The 21872-nt window shown below is 35.0% G+C and overlaps 5 protein-coding genes across 6 annotated transcripts in view; 3 read left to right on the top strand and 2 right to left on the bottom strand.

The window, feature by feature from the left end:
* The window catches only part of LOC105170975 (transcription factor GAMYB-like), a gene marked incomplete in the record, with an annotated part of 5381 nt that extends 1520 nt beyond the window's left edge, over nucleotides 1–3861 (bottom strand). Inside the window, 6 exon segments of the mRNA XM_011091952.2 lie at nucleotides 5–246; nucleotides 1264–1626; nucleotides 2329–2457; nucleotides 2905–2995; nucleotides 3114–3179; nucleotides 3567–3861. Of these exon segments, the coding sequence (XP_011090254.1) occupies nucleotides 5–246; nucleotides 1264–1623 (602 nt within the window).
* Nucleotides 6098–8627, top strand: LOC105170974. 2 transcript variants are annotated; one of them, XM_011091950.2, is made up of 5 exons: nucleotides 6098–6445; nucleotides 7174–7238; nucleotides 7320–7380; nucleotides 7848–7994; nucleotides 8303–8627. In XM_011091950.2, the coding sequence occupies exons 1-5, from the start codon at nucleotides 6208–6210 to the stop codon at nucleotides 8425–8427; spliced, it is 636 nt and encodes a 211-aa protein (XP_011090252.1). In that variant the 5' UTR covers nucleotides 6098–6207; the 3' UTR covers nucleotides 8428–8627. The 2 variants fall into 2 exon arrangements, with proteins under 2 accessions (XP_011090252.1, XP_011090253.1); XM_011091951.2 differs by lacking the exons at nucleotides 7174–7238; nucleotides 7320–7380.
* Nucleotides 8909–11413, top strand: LOC105170973 (F-box/WD-40 repeat-containing protein At5g21040). The gene is given in 2 exon segments (XM_011091949.2): nucleotides 8909–11137; nucleotides 11140–11413. Coding segments are annotated over 2 exon segments (1653 nt in total). The 5' UTR covers nucleotides 8909–9531; the 3' UTR covers nucleotides 11187–11413.
* Nucleotides 11573–12954, bottom strand: LOC105171150 (xylogen-like protein 11). Its single transcript, XM_011092176.2, has 3 exons — nucleotides 12472–12954; nucleotides 12165–12209; nucleotides 11573–12069 (listed from the first exon to the last, which is right to left on the bottom strand). The coding sequence occupies exons 1-3, from the start codon at nucleotides 12872–12874 to the stop codon at nucleotides 11993–11995; spliced, it is 525 nt and encodes a 174-aa protein (XP_011090478.1). The 5' UTR covers nucleotides 12875–12954; the 3' UTR covers nucleotides 11573–11992.
* On the top strand, nucleotides 15799–21642 carry LOC105170972 (bifunctional aspartokinase/homoserine dehydrogenase 1). Its single transcript, XM_011091947.2, has 13 exons — nucleotides 15799–16080; nucleotides 16163–16313; nucleotides 16415–16492; nucleotides 16597–16712; nucleotides 16952–17005; nucleotides 17685–17772; nucleotides 17894–17986; nucleotides 19177–19217; nucleotides 19775–19828; nucleotides 19915–20078; nucleotides 20351–20420; nucleotides 21050–21222; nucleotides 21324–21642. The coding sequence occupies exons 1-12, from the start codon at nucleotides 15985–15987 to the stop codon at nucleotides 21176–21178; spliced, it is 1134 nt and encodes a 377-aa protein (XP_011090249.1). The 5' UTR covers nucleotides 15799–15984; the 3' UTR covers nucleotides 21179–21222; nucleotides 21324–21642.

Raw genomic sequence — 21872 nt, 5'->3', positions numbered from 1 at the left:
ATACAACTGCTGATTCAGTTCCAAATTTTTAAATTCTACAGCTGGAATCTCGAAGTTGTTGACTGGCATGAAGTCAGGATGGTGCACTTCCGCAGATGAGAAAGTATTCATATTGTCACTAGGTTGTTTCTCTGTCATTGCTTGCATACAGATATCAGGTGGATAGATTGGTAAGCCTGCACGTTGCCTTCTTTTGATTCTAGTATTCCAGTAATTCTTGATCTCATTATCTGTGCGGCCAGGCAACTGAGTAGGAAAGAAACAAAAAAGAGAAAAGAGTGATAAGTGAGTGTGAAAAAGTAAATTTGCAGGAACAGAAAATACTTAGCATTGTAGCTCTTCTAAGGATATTAAGCAATGATTCTTCATTCGTTTATTGCACTACATCAGTGTAAATCCTTTGCTACATAAAGAGCTAAGTAATTGCATGATACAAGATTGGAAAAATCAACACACAATTACACACTCCAATGATGCATGCAGTCAAAACTGGCAGAATTTCTTCCTACTTATCAGAACCCCGAGTCGGACTCTGGAGGGAACACCAAATACAAAATGCAATTGCTCTCAGATTAGAAAACAGGCATTTTATATCCAAGTCCGAAAATGGTCATGTTAACAGGATCGGTATCAACAATATCAAACAAGTGGTCTCAAGAAGCTAACACCCAGGAATAGTCAAGGAACTGGAAAGCAATATTATTCCTATAGAGGAACTTCCACTATAAGAAATGACAAATAGAACAACTTCGGAGCAAATGATTTCCTCACCTAGAATTGTTACATTTATCATCTCATAAACACATAATGTATGCATATAATAACTCATTCCTATCTCATAGAAGCATAGTGTAAAACATAAGAGCACTTTTAGACATTCCTTTAAATTCAAAAGAAAGGCACTTCTCCACTTAATATTTTAGGACAAGACATTTCCTGATCACAGGGGTGTACTCTAATAAGTACTACTTCATGCCTCTAGCTTGTTGGTAGGATAGCTTACAGGAGATAAGAATATTTGGAAATAAGCTCAGTTGTTGCACAGCTATAGTGCATTGCACCTTTTTCAAGCAAATTGATATCCTGAAGCATCCATTTTTAACAGAAAAAGATAAATCTTTTGACCCATATTCCATTATGAGAATAGAAATTATTACAATCTTAACTACTATGCAGAAAAATCAGACATGTCTGTTTGCAGTTACATGCTGTGTAAGAAATGGACTGGCTGAATGCAAAAGCACAGAGACCATGAGTGCACACCTCAGCAGCCATTCTAGCCCATTTATTTCCCATCTTGGCATGAAGTTCAATTATACGGCGTTCCTCCTCAGGTGTGAATGCACCTTTCTTTAGATCTGGTCTAAGGTGATTTGCCCATCTCAAACGACAACTTTTTCCACAGCGGGCAAGCCCTGAGTGTTTCTGAACTGCATTCCAGTTCCCCTCTCCATGCTTGGTAACATATTCAACTAAAATTGCGTCTTCTGCAGAAGTCCATGGACCTTTCTTAAGTGGACCATTTCCTCCCACATTTCCTCCACTGTTAGCATCATCAACTGATGGTGAATCTACACCATTGTTCGGCATCATCCTCTCATCACTTTCACTTGTCATACTCATCTCCTACTTTGTCAAACAACCAAGAAAAATCCATTACAGCATGCAAGACAGGAAACAGAAGAAAGCGCAAAGTTATCCAATGGAACCAGAATGCATTGCAGTCAAAAATATCCAATCACATTTTCTTTTGAAATGCAGAACAAACTACAATTTTAGGAAAGATACAACAATTATAGAAAATGACGTACGACATTTATTGATGTAAACAGTAAAGCCGCACACACATTATGAAATATAATGGAGAGTACATGTCATGAATCCAAATTCTTTGACGGACCAATCGCATTCCAGGAGATCCTACACCCATCTAGACCACTTCATATATCATGTAATCAAAACCCAAACAAAGGACACAAAATTAAATTTCCCCATAACTCTTACAGTTATCAATCCACTCAAACTTCCCAAACATGTGCAGAGGAACCAGAAGACATATAAGCGACCATGTTAAAACGGAATATAGGCTACATACAACAAACGGCACACTCCAGGTGAGATATTTGACTAACAAGAATTAAAAGCACATCTTCACCGTCTTTCATGATTTACAAAGGAAATAAACCCAATGATGATTCTTAGCATTTGAACACAAACACTACACTTAAACGATCAATTTTGAGTGTGACATACGCCAATCATGACTGTTTGCCTAAACAGATAAAAGACTTTAAATTCCTCAATGAACAAATATTTCCAAAAACTCACCGCTAGTTTGCATTATTTCTGGCTGAAGAGCAATTGTCCAATATGCATTACAAGATCTCACAAGCAATATCTAAAGAACAACACTAATCCTTTACTTCTGCACCGCACTACATTCGCTCAGAACCAAAGCTTCATACAGTTGAGCAAAAAAAGAAAATTACTATTTGATAAAGAATATCTATAGAAAAGAATTATCAAAGACCACATGCATGCCAAGCCAAGGGCTCATATAATTTAGCAGAAATAAGAAACAATATTAGTGAATCAGAACCCATAAGTAATTGAACGTTTCCAATAAAATAGTCATAATCCATTAAAAAGTTGTCAAAGAGTGGGTAATTTTTTAAATAACATGCTATTAGTTCCAAACTTTAGATCAGCCATGCACAAGATCTCAACATCCCGAAATTACTAGTCTGCCAAATAATTTATGGGCAGTGAATAAACAGAAATTCCCGTCTGCGTTCACATAAAAATGGGATGTATTCACACAAAACCACGCACATGCAAATCATTAACTGAAATCAAAAGAAGCAATAATGTCTTAACTAATACTTTCTCATGCACATTTACTACCTTGATGCAACTTTGAATCAACTTCTGCTGAAGCAAATAATCAGTCTCTCAAAAGCTTAGAATCATACCCAAGAACCCAGATTTTCTTTTTCTGGCAAAGGGAATTTTCTTATATCAGAATAAAGAAAGAAAAAGAAAATAAGAATCTGAGAAACTCAAGGAAAACGGAAAAATGCCTCAAAATCAAATCTGGGCCAAATTATACTTACGAACACAACAAAATCAAATACCAGCTGAAATTTGTTGACGGGCACGCAGAATCAGAACAATGAGAACTGAAAAACCAAAAAAAACCTTAATTCTTGTTCCCTTTTCTTTTGTCCTTTTTAAAGATTTAGAAACTGAAATGAAATAACAAGAAAATCCAGGAAACCCTATTGTGTGATCAGTGAAGAATAGATGAAAATGACACCAAGATCCACTTATTCACATATATATAGAGAGAGAAAGATAGATATAGAGAGAGTGACTGAAACTTAAGATAGATAGAGGAGAGAGAGAGAGAGAGAGAGAGAGAGAGAGAGAGAGAGGTATGAGCTGATGGGATATTAAATTTGAAAGAATAAAAACCAAAAAAAAGAAGAAGGAAAAACCCAATATAGAGATTATAGATGGCAAGAGATGAGAGAAACTAGATGAGAGATTTAAGGGCTGAGAAACACCTCATTTTACATCAATTTTGCAGCAGCACCACAGCAAAACACAAACACATACACAGACACACTCACTCACAACTCCAACTCTCCCCCCTTCACTTCTCCTGTAGCCATTTTCATGTTCTCTTTGATTCTACTATGCGTTGGTTAAACTCCATCCAACCATCCCAACATCACTCTCCCTCTCTCTCATTCTGTGTGTGTTCTGTGAGAGAGAAAGAACTCAGAACCAGCTAGCAGAAAGCCTAAATTTCTGCCATTTATATGAGGGAGAAAGCGAGCAGGGTGAAGGTGGGGGTGGGTACGAGGGGGGGTGGGGTAAGGTTGCCAAACTTATGGTGGAATTAAGAAAAGATTAGAAGTTTCAATAAGCAACTGCTAACCTAATACTTATAGCTTTCATCATACACAAAAAGTACAACCCTTACAGCACATCGTACTTCTCTATTTATATGTTCATTAACTAAGTCCAAAACTCAATTTACATTAATATTTTAACTCATATGATATTACAATGTTTTATAACTCCCATAATATGTTTTTAATAACTTATAAATATTAAATTACATTTTAAAATAAAAATTTAGAATATTTTGATAAAATAAATGTATAGTATAAATATTAAATTACATTTTAAAATAAAAATTTAGAATATTTTGATAAAATAAATGTATAGTATTCATAATGATAATTTTATTATTAATATCATCAAAATTGACAGAATACACAAAAAAATTTAAAAATCAATTGCCAACTACTTACTCTTTTCCTAAAAGAGTTAATAAGTATAAATTCTTTTTTTTAAGATAAAAAGGACAAATAATTTTTTTTATTTAATTTACAAACTTTCGAACATTTTATAATATATTTTAAAAAATTTATAAGCTCACCCCAAATTCCCTCTTAGGTAGGTCTCATACCCCAAAATTATTTGAATCTCCAAAATTAACAATGAGTTTTTTTTTTAAAGTTTGACATAATTATAAATATACATTTAATTTGAAGGTCTAAAATTATCAAAGTTTCCAGTATTTTTTATTTTTTTAAATATAAAAAATCAGATGAAATGGATAAAATATTTTGAAAATTTTATATAAAATAGAGTATCCATCTAATCCATACAAAATATCAAAATATTTAAAAAATAGATAAAATTATAATTTATAATTCACAAAAATATTTTGGTCAGTTCAGAAAAAAAAAAAAATGAAAACTTGACGCAGGGCCTAATGGATTAAACTAGTTGTCAGACGACTGTTAGAATTAAGGGGTATTAGTGATTTTCAAAACAACAACAGGGCATTTGTATTATGTGAAACCTCAGAAAAATTCATTGTAATTTATCTTATATTTTATATCAACCATAAATTTTTATAATCACGATCAAAGTAAATTGCTATGCTGGTCGTCATTGTTAGAAATTGAATTTAGGTTCGTAAAATTTTCGTACGCCTATGGTTGCTCAAAATCAATATTGCACTAAAATAGTTTCGAGTGAAATACCATAAAGATGATCCATAAATTATTGTGCTGGCAGAATATTGCGAAATTATAACTTTACTCATAATAATAAACTTTTAAATTTCATAACAAATAATCCTCAATCTAATATTATGTGAAATTGAACACTCCAATATTCCAAAACCAGATATGCATTCAAGTACAATGGGTCTTGGTTTCACATTTTTCACGTAAAGTTTCTTCACTCAAAAAGATGATCTTCTTTTTGTCAATTTCAATCCCCTCAATTTTCAACTACTCTTAGAAAAGCTTCAAAAGGGCTTTATCAATCTCACCATATCAACACACCATTATTGGAATCGACAATGAGAATAGATTGTGACAATAAATTACTCAAAGATGTTATAATTAATTTTAAATTATCATATTTATTGGTTCTGTCTGATAACAAATACGGTAGTCGCTTAATTATGTTTGGGATTAATTTTAAAGAAATATTATTTAATGCATAGTATTTCTTGGATGCCAATTGAAAATAGTCTTGAAATTTAGATTGATATAACCATATTTATTTTTAATTTTTTTAAATGTACGTACATTCATCACTTCCAAGTTTCCAACCCTAGATTCGAAACCCTAATCCCTTTTTCCCCAATCTAATATGGGCTTCTTGGGACAATTCCAGCCCAAATGGGCTTCATGATGTTGTAGCCCAAAATCAAGAATCCAATTCTTGGAGCATTGCTCCGTTGTCTCTTTGTCAGCATTAATTAGTGACAAGCCCAACTCTGGAAATTCAAAGGCTTTGTTTGGTGTTGATTTTTAAATATATACGTTTTTTTTTATTCTTGAAAAATAAAATGAGAAATATGAATATTATTGTGTGTGTGTTTTTTTGAGAAATTTAGTATATTCACTCTTATCTTTTAAATTATTATAAAACAAAAATTCGTAATATATTGGGCTGTTGGAATGAAACCAAACAAGGCCCAAGAATTTTGTTATCCAAAGATCAGCATACAGCATTAAATGTGTGCCACGTACTCTCTCTCGCCATTCTTTCCTACGATCAGAATTCAGGGGATATTTATTTCAACAGTCTTGATTGTTGCACATTGCAGAGTTTGTATCTGGAGAGAGAGAGAGAGAGAGAGAGAGAGAGAGAGGAAAAATCAAGAAACCAGAAATGGAAATGACTACCCATTCTCTCTCATATGCCAAGACCAATTCTTTCTCTCCTGGTTTTTTCCCAGCTAAATCAAGCGTTGCTGCCCAGTTTTCTGTGAATTTTCTGGGCTATAATTGCCTGCCCAGAAAGCTAAAATGCAGTGGCAGACAGTTGAGGAACTTTGGTGCTATAAGAGCTTCTGATTCTGGAAACAGTTCTGCAGATGGTTCTGTAAGATGGCTTCTTGAACCCATAGGTCAGTAAGCTATATTTCTCCTCACTAATCATACTAGTGTGTGTGTGTGTGTGTGTCAGAGAGAGAGAGATTTTTTGCTTCTAGTGTATGTTAGGCTTGATCAAGACTTGATAATGTGCCAAATGGAGAATGTAGATAGAATGGATAGAAGCCAGGAAAATTCTGGGTTCGACGGGGTTTGGATGTGCCCGTAGTGATTAGTGTATAATGTAGAGAGATTGATCAACAACAGCTATATTGATTATTTGATTGGCTGGATTTGGTTGAATCTGGTTTGCATAAAATAGTTTTTTGGTGAAAATTTTTTGATTGGAAGCTAAGAGAGTGATGCATATTTTCTTGGAAGCTTAGACGATGAATTATTTAAGTTTCATATTTAACTACTATGCGAATAATTTCACTTAATAGTTAATATTCACTCTACCTGAGGTTGGAATGTGTACGGTAAATTTAATCTCTTGGAATTAGTTTCGAATGGATGAGAAATTTAAAAAAAAAAAAAAAACAAGAGCCATTTGAAGTAATGCAAGTTGTTGAACTGAGAAATGTTGGAAAGATGAAAAGTTATTGATCCATATGTTTAGTAGTTTAGTTCGACCTATAGGGGCACTAAGGAGTCCAATTCTCGCCTCGACAAATGCCCTGTCTAGCCTTATATTCATCTTGTTCCTTTTGTTTTCTAAGCCAATGCATTCATGTCCAAGAACTCATGTCCTCGTACTTGACAGGTGATGGTGATACCAGACACATAGGTTATAAGATTGCGATGCCTAGCCCATTCGAGATAGCTTCCGTAAGTATTTGAAAATTTGAAGTTAACGTCTTCATTTCAAGAACGTTGACATTGACGCCAAAAGTTTTGACATTATTTTAGAACGTAGTAACTGTGGGACGCGTTCCTGAGAAAGCAGATATTGTGATCTCTGTGCCTACAGGTACTCAAAAATAGATTAGATTCAGAATCACAGCGCTTTTGTATTCTTGCGTTGAATCGCCGGGGGTGAATGATATAGAAATGAAATATGTTTGCTTAATGTCTTTTTTTATATTAAACTTCCATGCATGAAAGATATTTATTTTTATGTAAATTGGATTCGGATTTAATATCTTCACTGGGTATTTTAGGAATAGTAAGATCCACCATACTTCATATGAAATTTGTTTATTGGAAGGTATAAATGATAACAAGAACAAACCATATTTCTATTGGGAATATGGTAATATGGATGGATTATTGTTTCAAATAGTAGAAAGTGAAAATATGAAGTTTGGAATAAAAGCAAACATGTCTTTTTGAATCTCCATTCATGAAGTAGAAATTATTAGGTCGATTGGAGACGAGATAAGCTCTTGAGACGCGTTCCTAATGCGTGCTATTTCCACTTGTTCGCACTCAATACAGTTTCTGCTTTACATGCTCGGATACAGAAGACAGACGAGAATCTCCTGATCACAGATTTAGACAGCACAAACGGCACATTCATTGATGAAAAACGGCTCCAACCGGGAGTTGTCTCCGCTGCATCACCTGGAAATCTCGTTACATTTGGTACGGACTCACTAACTATTCCTCCCATAAAAAGTTCCATTTTATTGTGAAACTAGAAGTTATATAAGTTCCAAATTTGCAAAGTTTTTAGCATAGAACAATCATGTTCTTGCTGTCAGGAGGAAAGATGGTCTTTGGCAGAAAATACTCATCTATTTCTCTTTCGTTATCATTGTTGCTAGTACTTATTATCCTTGGACTACTACTTTGACTACGGTTAGCACCTTCTGCGATTTTGCAATATACGGTTGATAAAATGCGATTTTCTCCATAACGTGCTCGTTTCTGTGGATGTTTGTGATTGTCAGGGGACACCAATTTAGCGATATTCAGAGTCTATAAACTTAAGCAAGAGGAGTTTGCTTATGAGCCGGAGGAATCTGGTGCTATGTCGGAGGATGTGCCAAGCGAAAACTTAGAGTCGACGAGCTGATCATATGTATTATTCTTTCTTTTTCTCCTCTTCTCTCTTGGGATGGCCTGACTCAGACAACGGATGATGAATTTACCGTACAATGTTTACTTTTAAGCTATTTTTGAGCAATGCCCTTATGGGTTCTTTTCTATATGTATCGAATGTGAAAATGTCAAAATACGAGGAAGTTATGTTGGTAGTGGAATTCGTTGGGCTGACGTGAGATGATTTACACTGGTTGATGTTTATATAGTCGATGAACGCATCAAAATACAAGGACTAAATTAAGAGTCTAAGTATGGATATTGAATTTCAATGAGAAGAAATATTAAAATATTATTTTGAAATTTTTTATACTTGACTTAAGTGGAAAAACAATTTAAAGTAGAAGGTATTGTCACATAATTTTGAAATGACTGGAAAAGACGCACTTATCCGTCCCTACTCAAAAGAGAGGGGGATAAATATGCAATTCTGGAAACTAGAGAGGAGCCTGTGTAATTATGAGAAACCAAATCGTAGGGGAGCTGATTCTGATAATATTGTCAAACCCGACCCGCCACAAGAATTATACCCTAATTTTCGGTTTGAGCTCTCCCCAAATCATTATTACAAAACAAAAAGTAGAAGAAATTGGTAGTGATTTAGAGCAGAATTTCACTCTTACCTAGCTGTTTCCTTCGATTCTAGTTTCCCTCGAAGCAGCAGAAATCTTTGCCTTTTCAATTTTGAGGTACTTCTCCGCCCAATCTCAATCACACCCTGAATTTTTCTATTCCACTGTATATTTACGTTTGTGATTTTAGTAATTCTTGAAATATTGGTCTTATTCCCATTGAATTCGGTTTTGTTATTACTGATTGAGTTAGTGACTCGATTCCAGTTGCTTTGCGCTTCTCAAAGATCTGGGATTTGAGTAATTAGGCTGACTTTCTGGTTTTTTTGAGGTGTGATTGAATTGGGTTTGTGCATATGTTTTCTGGGTTTTACCCAATCTTTTATACTTGATTGAATTGTTCATTTGGTGAACTGGGATATAATTCAGTGAATTTTTCTGTTAAGAGGTTGATTACTGGAGTTTTCTGGGGTTTAATTGATATACAAGTTTAGGAAAAACATTTTATGGCATTTGAATGCCAAAGGGATACCAAAATTGGATTGAGAGACACTTCAGTAAATTGCTTGGGTAGTATTCAAAGGGAGAACGTTGATGCAGATCAACTTATTTTGACAAGCAAGAAAAAGTTCGAACCATTAGAGACTGAAAATCCTGATAGTGTTTGTGAAGCAAATTTCAAACTTGGGATCTGTTTCAGTGAACCTTTTCCAAATTCTAGCCGCTCATTGGCTGACCTTCCTCCTGCACTGATATCTGAAATCCTTAATTTCCTTGACCCGAGAGAACTTGGAATTGTGTCTTGTGTCAATACATCTCTGTATAGACTTGCCTCTGAGCACCATGTGTGGAAGGAATTCTACTATGAGAGGTGGGGCCATCCGATAACTTCAGTCAGTTTAGGGCCAGGATATCCAAATGAGAAGTCATGGAAGGAACTCTTTGTGGAGAGAGAGTTTCGGAGCAAGACATTTATGGGACGTTATAGCATCGACACACTGTATGGGCACACTGAAGCAGTTAGGACTGTTTTTGTGTTAGTCTCTAAGAAGCTAGTATTCACCTCAGGGTATGATCAGGTAGTAAGAATGTGGGACATAGAGGAAGGACTGTCAATCGCATCGTCCCGTCCTCTGGGTTGCACTATTCGTGCGGTTGCAGCCGATTCGAGGCTTCTGGTTGCTGGGGGTACAGATGGGTTCATACATGGTTGGAAGGTGGAGGACAGGAACCCTCACTTGTTTGGTCTTAGGGCATCACAAAATCAGAATATGGAATTCCGAGTTTGGGGACACGAGGGGCCTATAACATGTCTTGCATTGGATTTTAGTAAGATTTATAGTGGTTCTTGGGACATGACCATACGTATCTGGGATCGTTCTTCTCTGAAATGTTTGAAGGTCTTGGTGCACAATGACTGGGTTTGGAGCCTTGTCCCTCATGATACTACAATAGGGAGCACGGCAGGTTCAGGGGTCTACATTTGGGAAACTGATACTGGGAATCAGCTGGCTTTCAATAGTAGTGCTCATGTTGGTAATGCATATTCTTTGGCAAGAAGTCACACGGGAAAGTTTTTGTTTACTGGAGGAGAAGATGGTTCTGTACACATGTTTGAGATCACCAGGAATATTAAGTGCAATATGAGAAAGATTGCAACTTGGATTCCTCACAATGGGTCTGTTTATTCTCTTGCATTTGAGTTCCCCTGGCTGGTTTCAGCTTCCAGTGATGGAAAGATTTCACTCATTGATGTGAGAGAGTTATTGAAGACGAAAAGACATTCTTCTAATGGAAATACTTCTAAAAGTAACTACTTGGATCAAAAGAATGTAGAACCCCCACAGAGAATGCTTCATGGGTTTGGATGTAACTTGTTCTCCATTGGGATTGGTTCTGATCGAATTGTTTGTGGAGGTGAAGAAGGAGTTGTCAGGATCTGGAACTTTTCACAAGCGCTGGAGATTGAGAGGAGGGTCAGGACCTTGAGGGGTATAAGGCTTGAAAACAGGATGAGACGTCGTAGGCTCCAACCACAGCCAGGTGCTAAGGGTAGCCAGGACGAGCAATGTTCAGTTGTTGCAAATAAGAATCAGCTAAACAGCAAAAAGAGTGGGTGCAGCATAGCAAGCGTAGAGTAAGTGCGAAACTAAAGGCATAGCCGTAGATTATAGCTTCTGATTTGTTTTTACACTGTTATCTTACTGTTAAACGCTGAATCATGTATGAATCTGTAGTGTAATCGGCCTTTGTAGGTTTCTACCTCTGTCGTTTGCTAGAATGTCTAGATTCAGACGAATGTTTGAGTTGGCGATCAGCGTTCTCTCGCCCTCTTTACCATCAACAATTGTTTTTCATACAAAAGCAATGAGGTTTTGATTGTTTATAGACCTTTTATAATGCAGTCCTCTGCAATTGCGCTCAAAGAATCACGGTATAAATATATTAAATGAAATACGAGATGCAGTATCATTTTGCAGTAGAAAATCCAGAAAAGTCAAGGAACACTTGTTAGGTACTTTTCTCAATTTTGAGTTTACTATGTAAAAGTTGTAAATTGTTTCAGAACTCCAAACAGGAGAATAAAAAAAACACACACAATATCACTTGCTAGGAAATATGAGTAGCTCTGAATTTAAAACCATAAATCAAACTCTGGATATTATTCAGAGTTGCTACATCATACAAATGAAAATCAAGAAATCAACTCCAAGAAATACATAGTATGATTAAAAACAGGGTAAATTATAATGGGCTCTTTTGAAATTTATTATAATTGATATCTTATTTGAAAAATTACAAATATTCTCCTGAAATTAACGATTGTCTAACACATACCCTCTACAATCACTATTACGAGGGATTTTTTGTTAGATGATCATTAATTTTAGAAGTATTTATATTTTTTTAAACAATAAGAAATTTATAATTATGAAAAATTTCAAGAGATATCATTGTAATTTACCCTTAAAAGAAAGATGTGAATAAAACAAGTGCAAATCCAATGAGGAAATAGCTTGGGCTTCCAGGAGATTGGCTTCCACCTGCTCATCCACATTCAAAATAATTAAATTAACATGAGATAGGAAACAAAATAAAAATATTCTTTATTCAAGGGGGGTGGAATAAGAAATTTTACCTGCTGAAGGGCTTGGTGCTGAATCTGCTACTGGAACACCAATAGCTTCAGAGCATAAAATAGAAGTATTATTACAGTAACCAGAATTAAGGTAGATTAATTAATATGCGGATATAATATAACCAACGACAAAATTGTTTTTATGAAAAATTCTTAACACGAATTACATTCGAAACATAGAACAATCACACAATAAGTTTATTATACATATATTTATTATGTGAGATTGGTTATATGTAGTCCAACGTAATCCATGCTAAAATATTCTGAGATTCCAAGACATAACTCGAAAAATGCACGCACGTACCTGCACACAAGCTAACCGGAGGAGTGGTGAAACTACAAACGGAGGGCAGCTTAAGGGCCCTATTCCTGTCGATGGAGATACCAAATTGAGTAGAGTTGGCAAGCATCTTACACAGGCATATTGGTTGGTTGTTTACCAGCTCTGCCACCTCCGGGCAGCAGGCCGGGTCCGGTTTTGTCAAGTTACTCCCATAGTCCACAAAGGTTAGGCAATCGGCCATGGTCCCCAAAGACGTGAGGCAATCTGGCCCAGGAGAAGGAGCAGCCAGTGGCTCAGGGGCGGGAGACAGTGGTTGTGCTTCGATGCGTGGAAGTGCCGCCAGGAAGATGGCCGTGATAATGAGCAGGCAGGTGGTGGTGGTGGTGGTTTTGGCCGTGGTCATGGTTGTGGTTAATGTGACCATTGGTGGTGGTGGTGGTGGTGGCTATTGTTATTTGTATAGAGAGTAGTTGTGTGTTTAGCATTCTTGTAGGACTGCTAACAGATGAGAATTTATAACTGGTTTAAAGATGCATAAAAACTTATAACATATTACAAAGTGTTTATTATTAATTATTTTTTTGAAAAACAACTTTATAAAATTCAAAAACAAAATATCAAGAACTTCTAAATTCTTTTCAACAAAATAAGTTGTTCCTAATTTATTTTAAAATACAAATTTCTTCCATTTCATTCATTTTAATTACAAAATTTTTATTACTAATATAAGTTACATCACTTTACTTTATTTAAATGCTTCAAAAACTTATGCTACAACTGTTAAAAATATCTTATAAAATATATAAGCATATTTAATTGAATATTTTATATAGTATGCATTTGTGATGAAAATGATATTAAATTAAAATAAAGTGGGTGGTTGTAATTAAAGACAATTTAGATACTGTTGTTGTGTATGTTGATTTGAAACAGGTAGCATTGAGCAAAAAGTGTGGCTAACTTATAGCAGGCATTTTGAGTTGCCTATTGCATATGGCAGCAGCCCATTACCAAACTGTGTTTAATTATTGTGTTGAGTGTATATTTGAATGCATTTCCTTCTTTCACACCAGCAACCAATCCCATGCATTAATATACCAAATTTCTTTTGCAAAATTACAAGTACATCTTATCATATTCACCTCAACGATATTTACGTAAATATTTTTATTTTTAAGGTGGTGTTAATATAAATTATAATTATTATTTCGAAAAGTATGTTTGTAATTTGCTCCTAAGGAGGTGTTAATGTAAATTATAATTACGATCTTCTCAAAGAGTGTACTTATAATTTTGCAAAGAGTAGGGAGTATTCGTGTAATTTGACATAACTTTAGGAATTAATATAATTGACCCTTTTTATTAATTTTTTTCCCAAAATACTTTAGGGGAAATGATTACACAAATTAAAACATCTCATAGTGATGGGAAAAATCTTGTGTATTTGTTAAATACACTGATTTAATGGAACCGATTCATTTAAAATCGTAGGATTTCTTCATTTTTTATAATCTAATGCCTCGTTTGGTTCGTGTGATTAGATATATGATAAAATTATTTATTATGCATAGTCACACGTTTGGTTAGTATTATTAGAGCCTGATATTAATATCAGATTTAATCTTATTAATCACAATGTATGGTATTATGAATCAACCCTATTTAATTGGTATAAGTAATCTTACAAATTAAAATTATTTTTTTTTTTTACTTTAATTTGCCCTCTATCTCCTCATCTCCACTCTTTCTCCCATTTTCTCTTTCTTCTTCTCACGACTTAAGACGCTTATACCTCAAACCAAATAGCATATAATGCAAGATATGATTAATAATCATTCATTTTTCCATCTTATCTAATATTATCACGTTTAATCCCATCACACGAACCAAACGAGCCCTAATGATTCACAAAGTATTTTATTCAGGTGTATGTAAAATAATCTAAAAAATTTAATTGTTAAATGATCATTATTCTTTCAAGTGTGACTTTCTTTCTAGGTATATTAATTCATTTGCTTTATTTTAATTAGCCTTGTATGTGCAACTGAAAATCTTAACTATGTCACCCCCTACATTTTTTGCCCACAAGTCTCAACAAAAGTATGGTTGAATGGTAGGTCTTGGAATTATCTGGAAATTGAAGGCTCCATTATAAATTTATTAATCTAGATGAAGAGGGGTGATTTTTTCTTTTTTTTTTTTTTTGAGTGAATCGATTATAATTACATTATAATTTTCAATTATCACCAAATGTGCGCCAAAAATACCAATGTATAATCAATCAATAACTACTATTACAGTAGACTAACAATTACTATTAAAGTAAATCAATACTGATGCATTGATGAGGCTTGAACCCATGATCTGATTTTAATCACAGGGGTTTCAGCTTCGCTAACTAAGTTTAGCCATATTGACAAATAAATAACAGATATGAAATAAGTATCCATTTATTATTAATTCCATAGGGCAAAAGTGACATGTCCACAAGAGAAACCATACCTAGTTCTATGCTTTACAAAAATTTTAAAATAATTCTAAAATTAAAAAATTCGATATATTTAACTTCAACCTATCAGACTCCAATACCAACTGACATAGGGTTTATGTGAAAATAATTATCACCCACTATATCGGCCTAGCGCCAACAAGCTAGTCAGTATTTCCGCACACTCACACAGTGTATGTTTCATGAGTATGAATGAAGATTTGCCCCCATAGTTGCATGCAATAATGCCAGAAAATACAACAATTCAAGCAAACGCAATATTTACAGGGCGAAGGTCAACAATATATTTTAGGGATAATTACACTCTCTTCCCTTAAGTTTGATGTAATTACACGTAGATTTCTTGTGCTTTGAAAACTTACATCTAGCATCTTTATGGTTTGCTTTCATCTAACAAATAAATTCTTCTATTAGTCAAAATTTACCAAATTTGCTGATATTAATAAAAAATTAAATAAAAGTACCACTCAAATAAATCTTTTTATCAATATCAGCAAATTCAATAAATTTCAACTAACGGAGGAACTTATTTGTTAGACGGAAGCAAATCTCAGGGCTACTAGATATAATTTTTCAACTATAAAGAATGTAACCATAATTACACAAAAGTTCAAGGGAGTTTTATGAATGGAAAATCTTTTTCATGCTCCATGTCTATATGCTATTTTCTTTATTTATTTTTTACCACATGTGTACTTATGAAATTAATTCTGTTTAATGTCTCTTCAATCTTTTACTTTTTTCTGAGAGGGGTAAATTGAAAAGTGGGACTTTGACAGGGGCAACACTGCAAACTATGCAATTAAGCCAACAAACTAAGCTCCAAGAAACAAAATAAAAAATAAAAGTGAAAACAGAAAAAGGACAAGTTCCTCTGTCGACTTTCAAGAAGAGTTCAAACATCGAATCAAAGACTGTCACAAGTTCGCTCAATCAATCACCCATCGGAAACCAAAACCCAACTGATCAAAGAATTTAGAAAATTTAAACAGGGAAGAGAAATAAGGAAATCAGAGCGATTGAAAATGGTTAATATTCCATTGCTGCTGATGGGCTGCGGCGAGGTGGGCCGCCAGCTTCTCCACCACATCGTCTCCTGCCGGCCCCTCCATTCCAAACAGGTTTCTTGCGTTTTTTTTCCCCATCATGCATGCACTCTGCATTTTATTCACTTCGCTATTTCTTGGGTTGCAAATGTTTCAGGGGGTGATGCTGAGAGTGGTGGGAGTGTGCGACAGTAAATCTATGGTTGCCGCACCGGATGTTTTGACCTCCCATTTGGATGATGAGTTCTTGCTGAAACTTTGCAAAGTCAAGTCCAGTGGGTCTTCGTTGCAGGAACTCGCTAATTTTGGTAATTGTTTATTTGTTTATTTGTTATTTGTTAAAATGCGGCAACGATGACCACATATGTAGTGCATAGGTATAATGGCGTGTGTTTTATGCAAAATGTAGGTGGATGCCAAGTGTTTTCTGGTCAAGAAATTGCGCGGAAAGTCATGGAATTTGCTGCTACTTTGCGAAAATTGAGTGGTAGTATATAGTTTGATCCTGTGATCTTCGCATTTATTGACTCGACTTGATCAATGGGATAAAAAAAAATTAGCCTTTGCTAATCATCACGCTTAATCTGACAGGATTGACACTTGTTGACTGCTCAGCCAGCTCTCAAACCGTTGAGTTGCTGAGTCAGGCGGTAAATTTAGATTGCTGTGTGGTGCTGGCCAACAAGAAGCCTCTTACTTCTTCATTGGTAACTGAGTCTTTTTTTTGGATTTCAGCATCTTTGTTATTTCTTTACTGCAACTTTACTTTGGAAGAAGATAAGACTGGGTGCTACTGACGTGCCACATGGTTGTCTATGATCTTCCACTATGGTGTGGCTGAATGTTGAATGAACAATGATAATATCATGCAATCTTATTGATTTTTAGCAGTAGACCCTACTGTGAGGCTATGAATTTTAACAGTTCTTTTCCTCATGATGTGCAGAATGATTATGACAAGTTGGTTTCACAGCCTCGGCGGATTAGACATGAATCAACTGTAAGTGTTTCTTGGTTGGTACTTAGTGTCAAGGTTGCAGATTGGACTGAACCATTTTTGTGTTTTTGGATAAAGTTCAACGCTGAGTAGTAGCAACTTGATAATGAATGAAGATCAAATCTCCAACTTCAGCTCGGTTCTACTTTAATAATTAAAAGCTAACAAATCTTTGTCCTGCAACATTTATGCAGCGACTATCCTTATAGTCTTTGTCGTTATCCTTGAAATTTTAAATGAACACTATATTAGGGTAATCTGGCTAATTGGATTGCCAGACAGATCACAAATTAAGCAGTATCAGCTATTCAGAAGTCCTCTTAGGCAAGCGGGTATATTATCTTCACTATTGAATTTTTTTAAGTCCTTAAAGTAAGGTGCTCTAAATGTCAGACTGCGCATATAATGTACCTGAATATATTACTTATTGCGAAAAAAGCCAATTCCTATAACAAGCTTCAGATCAAGCTTTGGCAATCAATTTCACCTAATTTTGATGAAAAGTTTATATTTCTTTATTAAAACATGTAGTTGACTAGGCATTTATATTTTAGAAGCTATCCCGTTTCATAGGCTTGTTTGCATCTGATGACTAATATTTCAATATTTGTTACCGACACATTGTACACTATATGCGAAGCTGTGAGAGCATAACTACTTTCTTTTGCATCTTCTGTGGTAGGTCGGTGCTGGTCTTCCTGTCATATCAAGTATAAATCGTATACTTTCATCAGGAGATCCGATCTTCCGCATTATTGGAAGTTTGAGTGGTATACTTTCCCCCATACATTACCTGTATAACGTGATTCTTTACTAAGCTCTAGGTTTTTCTTCAGCTTAATTGATAATCTAAAAAGAATGATGATAACTTGTCATGCTTCTGATTATTAGGTACGCTAGGCTATGTGATGAGTGAGGTTGAAGGTGGACGACCCTTTAGCGAAGTTGTCAATACTGCGAAAAGGCTTGGATACACGGAACCTGGTAACTCAATTCAGCGATCCCATGCTAGTACTAGTTCTTTGGTCAATCTTTGAATGCATCACTAGTGTACAAGATTACAAACAAAATAACAAGAACTTGATTTCTGTATTATTGAGCCAAGGTCAAATTGTCGTTTACAGTTGCTTAAGAGAAATTAACATGTTCAAGGCCAACATAAGCTAAGTTTCCTTTATGAGACTAGATTATTTTGGACAGGATCCTTTATGATTATCCACAAGGTGAGTGATAGCAGTATTCCCGTTTGTTAGAGATCGAGATTACATGTAAGCACAAACAAAATAACAAGAACTTGATTTCTGTATTATTGAGCCGAGGTCAAATTGTCGTTTACAGTTGCTAAGAGAAATTAACATGTTCAAGGCCAACATAAGCTAAGTTTCCTTTATGACTAGATTATTTTGGAAATGATCCTTTATGATTATCCGCAAGGTGAGGATAACAGTATTCCCATTTGTCAGAGGCCCACAGCCCCCCCACGGTGTTATTTCAGATTATACATTTCCTAAGAGGAAGCGAGGGGTCATTCTTGGTTATCCAAAAACAATCTTAAAAATTGAATGGGCTCTCCTCTCATCTTAGTTTCCACCTCCCAGATACATTAGATAATATGCATTTCTTGTTCATAGGCTGTGCATGGGCAATAGAGTGACTCAAATGCTGTAAAGTAGGTTATAGCCTAATTGCATATGACATTTTTACAAGAAGAAGGCACACATCTTAAATCCATCTGTTTTTCTGCTGCATTTGTGGCTTGTAGCAGGTAATTTAATCAAATCATAGCAGGGAATTATTTGTCAGGGAGGAAAACTAAGACCCAGATGATTCATTTGCTACGTGGTTTAGGAAATTATGCTTTACATGATAAAGAGGAAAAAGGAGCTTGACATATACCTTCTTTGCAAACCAAAAGGAGAGGCAGCTAACATACTCCGAACAACACTTTGAATTTCATTTGCTGATTAGACTGTATGAACTAAGAATCGTAGTAAACATGGACCGAGGAGAGGTCTATACTTCAAATTCAGAACTTAGAGGACTTATAAGAAACATTAAATGGGATAGGTTCTTTGGTTGGAGTTTTTGCATTGTACTAGTTTTCTGGCGCTCTCTTCCTTTCTTTTCCTTTTTTTGTCTATTGTTCTAACTTCAGATGTCATATTTGCTCTCAGATCCTCGAGATGATCTCAGTGGGATGGATGTAGCTAGAAAGGTCTGTACGAATTCCTCTCCATTTTGCGGAGATTTTGTTTAAAGCATCATTTTGATTTAGTTAGAGGCATGATGGCATGCACACTGCTGTGTCTTGAAAAATAGTTCTGGTATCTCCTATAGTAAAGTTTCCTGTCATAGTTCAATTCGTCAAATAACTAAGATAGAGCAACAACAATTTTGATCACTTGCATGCATCAATAGGTAACTAAGCTAAGTCTGGTTAGATTCTGGTGCCTATCAAAACATACAATGATTGTCAGTTTTATAAGTTACCTTGCAGTAGGGGCTCATGTGCATTTTTAAGTGTGTTCCTTGTTAATCTGTTTGCGGCTTAGCAAAGATTAAATAGAATGTTGTGATCACATTTGAGTGTCAGACTTTACTCTGCACTCTACAGAAAAGAAGTTGCAATATTTTTTCACAGCCATTTCAATATGCAGGACATTAACTAGAAGAAAATGAATGAAATGGTAATAATATATATATTTTTTTGGGTAAATGGTAATGATATATTATTGAGGTACTTTGTTGTTGTTTTTTTTTTTTGGATGATAGGCTCTCATCCTTGCTCGACTCCTAGGACGTCGCATCAACTTGGACAGCATTAAGGTTAGTTTGTACAGTGTGCCAAAGCTATTGCACCCTTGATCAAATAAGGTCATAAATTAGATACTTAATTCAATTTTTTCTGGAAGGTTGAAAGCTTGTATCCTGTGGAAATGGGACCTGATGTAATGTCCGTGGATGAATTTTTGTCAAATGGCCTGCCTTTGCTTGATAAGGATATTCAAAACCGGATTGATAATGCTTCTTCAAAGGGAAAGGTTCTCCGCTATGTTTGTTTGATTGAGGAGTCCAGGTATCTCATCTTTTCTTATTAGGTGTTGCAGCTGGATGAATAAATACACAAACTAACTTATAACTAGATATGTAGATATGCCTTCTATGTTTATAGTCTTGGATAGTGCTACAAAATAGAATGTTGTATCAATTAGTTCTTATAATCTACTCAGCATAGATTAGCTCGTAAAGAATCAAGTCCATTTGTCTGTGCATTGCACAGTAGTTATATGCTTGGATTACAATAAAAACTAGTTTCATCACATGACATGCCTTTTACACCTCTGCTAGGTGCGAAGTTGGCATACAAGAAGTTGCAAAAGACTCGGCTCTGGGTAGATTGAAGGGAAGCGATAATGTGGTAAGGATATTTTTGTCTATTATGCACTTTTCTATTGTCAGACCGTCATGTTGCCACATTCTTGTATATGTCTACTCTTGATATAGTTTTTTTTGTTTTTAATCTGAGCCACAAGTTAATGTAAATTATACCATTCCAGTTAACTAAAATAATGGAAATTGGGATTGCAAAATGTTGTAGAACGACGATAAATGGAAAAGCTCTAAAAGATATTATTTCCAAGCACCAAGTCATTGGGATTGACTCCCAGATTTGACCTACCTCCAGGACTCTCTATCTCCTATTTCCGCAAAAGGTTCTGAAAATGGTTTTTTCTCAAACACAATGTAGTAAAGATTAAATGGAAGATTTCTTACATGCGTAGCTCTTGTTTGCGTGATGTGTTCTGTATTTGGTTATATTTGCGACAATAAAGTTCTATTGACGTAACTTGATTTTATTTTCTTTTCGTGAAAAAGGATTATACTGAATCCAGCCATAATAAATCCAGAAACACTTCTTTTTCATTATAATTGTCTCTTGCTAAATTTATTACTATTAGTAGTCTAGAATTAATGATTATTTGCTCTCCAAAATCCTTACTAGTATGGAAACCATTCTGAATACATCGGTAATGTACTTTATTCCAGCTCGAGATATATAGCCGCTGCTATAGTAAACAACCACTGGTTATTCAAGGTGCTGGGGCAGGCAATGATACTACAGCTGCTGGTGTCCTTGCCGACATCCTCGATATACAGGACCTTTTCCGACACTGAACTCTCTGGCTTGGTTAGTCAAACTCAAAGGGCAAGATTATTAGGTGAGAACTGAACACTCTGGTTTAACTTTCCAGAAAACTATGATGTTACATGAGAGGATGTAATATTAGAGCTCAACAACATGACTATGAGCTGTCACCAGATGAGGATCCAACGGAGCAAGTCCATGTGGTCGGACTGCATAATCAGATGGATTAATGTGGACAACGTCAAATTATCTCGGATGCATCTGCTTAGAGAGGGAGTTAAGACAGTATCCTTTTTCTTTTGTCCTTGTGAAACTACAACTTCTATGTTTAGGTTCTAGTTTCATAGTACCATAGTGCCTTGGCATAGACGTAGTATTTTAAAACTTGCTTGATTCCATCCATCACTTACCTTTATTACATCATACTATTCATATCCATCATCAATTCTTATATCAGAATATGATAATATTATAAAATGAAATACTACTATCATTCATTCGTGATTTAATGATTTACATCCAGTAAAGGTTATTCTCCTCATTAACAGTATCGAACCTCTTATTTTTAGTTAAAATTTGGGATAATTATATTTATACCCCTCATTTGTCCTCTATTTATATAAATCATTCTTTCTTTTTTGCCGCAATTATAGAAACTATTCCTGACAACAACAAAAAAAGGAATAGTTTGTGTAATAATGTTGACGTTTCTATAAGTTTGTG

This window comes from Sesamum indicum, linkage group LG9 (genome assembly GCF_000512975.1).
Source record: "Sesamum indicum cultivar Zhongzhi No. 13 linkage group LG9, S_indicum_v1.0, whole genome shotgun sequence".
Classification (NCBI taxonomy): domain Eukaryota; kingdom Viridiplantae; phylum Streptophyta; class Magnoliopsida; order Lamiales; family Pedaliaceae; genus Sesamum; species Sesamum indicum.
This window is presented reverse-complemented; position numbering and strand designations above follow the sequence as displayed.